The sequence below is a fragment of the Crocuta crocuta genome, unplaced genomic scaffold (assembly GCF_008692635.1).
Source record: "Crocuta crocuta isolate KB4526 unplaced genomic scaffold, BGI_CrCroc_1.0 scaffold48, whole genome shotgun sequence".
NCBI classification, from domain to species: Eukaryota; Metazoa; Chordata; class Mammalia; order Carnivora; family Hyaenidae; genus Crocuta; species Crocuta crocuta.
In genome coordinates, this window is record NW_027533089.1 from 2295105 (window position 1) to 2298838 (window position 3734).

The 3734-nt window shown below is 53.9% G+C and overlaps 1 protein-coding gene across 2 annotated transcripts; it reads right to left on the minus strand.

The window, feature by feature from the left end:
- Positions 1-3384, minus strand: LOC144216702 (sphingosine 1-phosphate receptor 1). Of its 2 annotated transcripts, none has more exons than XM_077746141.1 (2): positions 3078-3384; positions 1-1370 (listed from the first exon to the last, which is right to left on the minus strand). In XM_077746141.1, exon 2 carries the CDS (start codon positions 1207-1209, stop codon positions 64-66), a length of 1146 nt encoding a protein of 381 aa, XP_077602267.1. In that variant the 5' UTR covers positions 1210-1370; positions 3078-3384; the 3' UTR covers positions 1-63. The 2 variants fall into 2 exon arrangements, with proteins under 2 accessions (XP_077602267.1, XP_077602268.1); XM_077746142.1 differs by lacking the exon at positions 3078-3384 and adding an exon at positions 1724-2092.
- Positions 3385-3734: the final 350 nt, after the last annotated feature.

The following is a 3734-nucleotide window of genomic DNA, read 5'->3' on the forward strand; positions in this document are numbered from 1 at the left end:
CCAAACACTGGGTGGTGGGGTGACCATGCAAGAACTCTCCCCATGGGCTGGCAGCTTTCAGTTTTAGGAAGAAGAGTTGACATTTCCAGAGGACATAATGGTCTCTGGGTTGTCCCCATCGTCCTTCTGGGGGTGGGACGAGTTGTCTGACTTACTGCGGCTGAATTCCATGCCGGCAATGATGGGTCGCTTGAATTTGCCGGCAGAGTCTCCGCTGGGGCATTTGCAGCAGGACAGGATCCGGATGAAGGCCCGGCGCATCTCCTTGTTGGTCAGAGTATAAATGATGGGGTTGGTGCCGGAGTTGAGCACCGCCAGCACCAGGAAGTACTCCGCTCTGAAGAGGATGTCGCAGGTCTTCACCTTGCAGCCCACGTCCAGCAAGAGCAGGATGAATAGTGGCGCCCAGCAGGCGATGAAGACACTCAGGACGATAATCACGGTCTTGAGCAGCGCCAGCGACTTCTCGGAGCTGCGGCTGGCCTTCGAAATGTTCTTGCGGAAGGTCAGCCGGCGGCTCCGAGTCCTGACCAAGGAGTAGATCCTGCAGTACAGGATGACGATGGCGAGCAGAAGCAGAGTGAAGACGGTGGTGCAGAATAGGATATAGTGCTTGTGGTAGAGTGGAAGGACAGTGGAGCAGCTGGACAGCATGTTGATGCAGTTCCAGCCCATGATGGGCAGGCCACCCAGGATGAGGGAGATGACCCAACAGGCACTGATCAGCAGGAAGGAGCGGAAGCTGTTGCTCCCATTGTGGAGCTTCATTTTCAGCATTGTGATATAGCGCTCGATGGCGATGGCTAGGAGGCTGAACACCGAGGCAGACAAGGCCACGAACATACTCCCTTCGCGCAGAAACCACTGGGCGGGGGTGAGCCTGTAGGTGGTGGCCCCAGACAAGAGCAGGTTGGCTGTGTAGGCCACTCCTGCCAACAGGTCTGAGAGGGCCAGGTTGCCAATAAAATAGTACATGGGTCGGTGGAACTTCTTGGTTTTCCAAATGGTCAGCAAGACAAAGATGTTCTCTAGGATGATTAAGCAGCAGATGAGAATGAACATGACGGAGCTCAGTTTAATGCCATTCTCCTCCGCGCTGATATTCAGTTTTCCCGTGTAGTTATAATGCCGGACGATAATGTCGTAGTTGACATAGTCGGAGACATAACTGCGGTGGGTCTTCACCAGCGGGAGGCTGGTGGACCCCATGGTGCGCCGGGTCTCCAGGAATCCGGGGGTGGCGCTTCTCCAGAAGGACGCTAGAGGGCGAGGCCGAACACTTGCTGCGGGTCCCGGGGGTGGTTCGGTCAGAGAGTTCCAGGCTTTTTGTGTAGCTTTTCCTTGGCTGGAGAGGGCCTCGGAAACAGCAGCTTTAAACAAGGCACAAAGAGGAGAGAGTCAGGGGAAAAGCCACAGCACACTGGCATAATTCATTCTAGCCTAAGGCACTGCTCCAATTTTGTCATGGATTTAAGGAAACTTGGGGAAAGTGTAAAGAGAAGGATTTAAAACAAATTAAAATCTCATTTCTTGCAAAATAAAGGGAGCGGGGCTGGGGGAGGGCTAAGGGAAGGGAAGAAAAAAACAAAAATTTACCCAAACTGAAAACTCTCAACTGGACAAGAGGAAAACTCTCGATGTCACATCCCAATAGAAATGGGAACACTAGAGGAGCAAGCCTCATTTAACACCCCTTCCGCTCCCTCACTCTCCCACCACTAACCCCCTCCAGGTTTCCAGCTTGGAGGTTCTCTGAAGCATTCGCCCTCTCAGCAGCGGGTTCACCACCAGCTCTTGGTCTCTCCTCGGAAGAGACCCAACCGCCAATATGTGGGTGGAGACGCACACCACCCCCCAGCTAAAAGAACAGAGAACCACCTCCTAATTGTCATGCAAGACATTAGATTTGCACGAAAATCATTTGACAGAGTAAGTCATTCTTTGGGCTCTATTAATAACTCTCTAGGAACAGGTGTGCTTAGGGTCCGAGGGCGCCGCGTGGTGTGGGCAGCCAAGCCCGCCCTGGCCTTGCGGTAAACAGGAAAGCTTAACGCCTCTGTGAAGCAACTGCCTTTTCTTTCTTCTTCTTCTTCTTCTTCTTCTTCTTCTTCTTCTTCTTCTTCTTCTTCTTCTTCTTCTTCTCCTTCTCCTTCTTCTTCTTCTTCTTCTGTTTTTTTTTTCTTTTTCTTGTAAGCCAGTGCAAGAAAATATAAAGGTTCCGTGGAAATCATTCACGAGAGATTGTAATAAATCCCAGGAGTTTTGTGCATTCATTGATTGCAGAAGGAGTATGTTTAGTTACTGTGGGTTTGGCCAACACACACGCGCACACACACAAAAGAGATAAGTTATACTACTAACGATAACAATACGTGCCACTGCATTCCTAATTCCAGGTGCAAAGCTACTGTCCAGAAGCATGCACGTACGTCTGGTGCATTGCTAAACTAGAGGCGGCAGTTTCATTTACTGCCCTCCCCCAATACATGTTGCCTCCTCACAGGGCTACAAAGTGTGGAGAGAATGAAACATGGCACTGGTTGGCAGAAGTCTACTTGGAACTCGTTGAAATGTTTCAAGGTAACGCTGCAATGTGATAGTGATAGAAGTGGCATAACAGACAGCAGTTCCTGGGACAGCAGGGGCTGCTCGTGCCCAGAAACTCGGCATTTCTCCCATCTAATTCCGCACCCTCCTCGCCGGCAGTGCAAGTTTAAGCCCTTACACCGCACCCCCCGCCCCATATTCTTTGTCTATAAGATTTCCAAAAATAAGCCCCTTCCCCCACCCCTCTGCGACCAACCGCAGTTTCCACTATCCCCCACGTCTAGTCGGATTTACAACCGGACTGAACCCTTCTTCCAAACTTCATAAATCACAAGTGCCCCAAGTACAGTCCGACTGACCGGGCTTCGTAGCCCAGGGATGAATCGTTCTAGCGCCCAGAGATGGATGTTTCAGAAGTTTCTGTTTTGCTTCGTTCCGGTTTAAAAATTCGTTTCTCACACTGACGACTTCCCGCAGCGGGGGTCCCCGCGCACCCCCGGCCCGCGCTGGCCACGCGCTCGGCCCCTTACCTCGCTCAGGCAGGACGAAGTTGCGCTGGGCGAGCTCTGGGTCTCCACTGCGCGCTCCGCATCTTGCTGCTGTCCCCGACCGACTGCGACGCTCTAGAAACTTAACTCGAGTCGGGGTCTCCTCCCTCCGCAGCCGCGCACTCCAATGGCCAGCCCTGCTCGCCGCGGCCCGCGCCGGCCCGCTAGCTGAAGTCACCGAGCGCCCCGCTGAGGCTGGGTGGCTTCCCTAGGAAGCGGCGGGGAGGGGTTAACATCTCAACCCCACGCCCTCCGCCTGCGGCCGCGGGCCTCCGGATCTCAGCTTCGGAGACTCACTGTCCAGGAAAGATCTGGGGCAGAAGCAAGCGCAAGTGCGCGCGCGCGCGCGCGCACACACACACACACACACACACACACACACACACACACGTGNGAGGAGATATGCAGCAGCCTAGAAGGGAGAATGGCCCGGGAGATTTCTCTACTTCTCCCCACCCCCATCCCACCGCTGCCTGAAAACTTGTGGTCTGAGGGGCAGAAGGTGACTGTCGCGGGACTCGTGACGAAACGGGCTAACGTCCGAGAGAGAAGTGGGGCTGGTGTTCTCTTCACTCAGCTGGGCACAAAGTCAGGCCGTGTGTCCCAGATTCCGAGACCTTCGGGGAGGTGGGCAGCTGC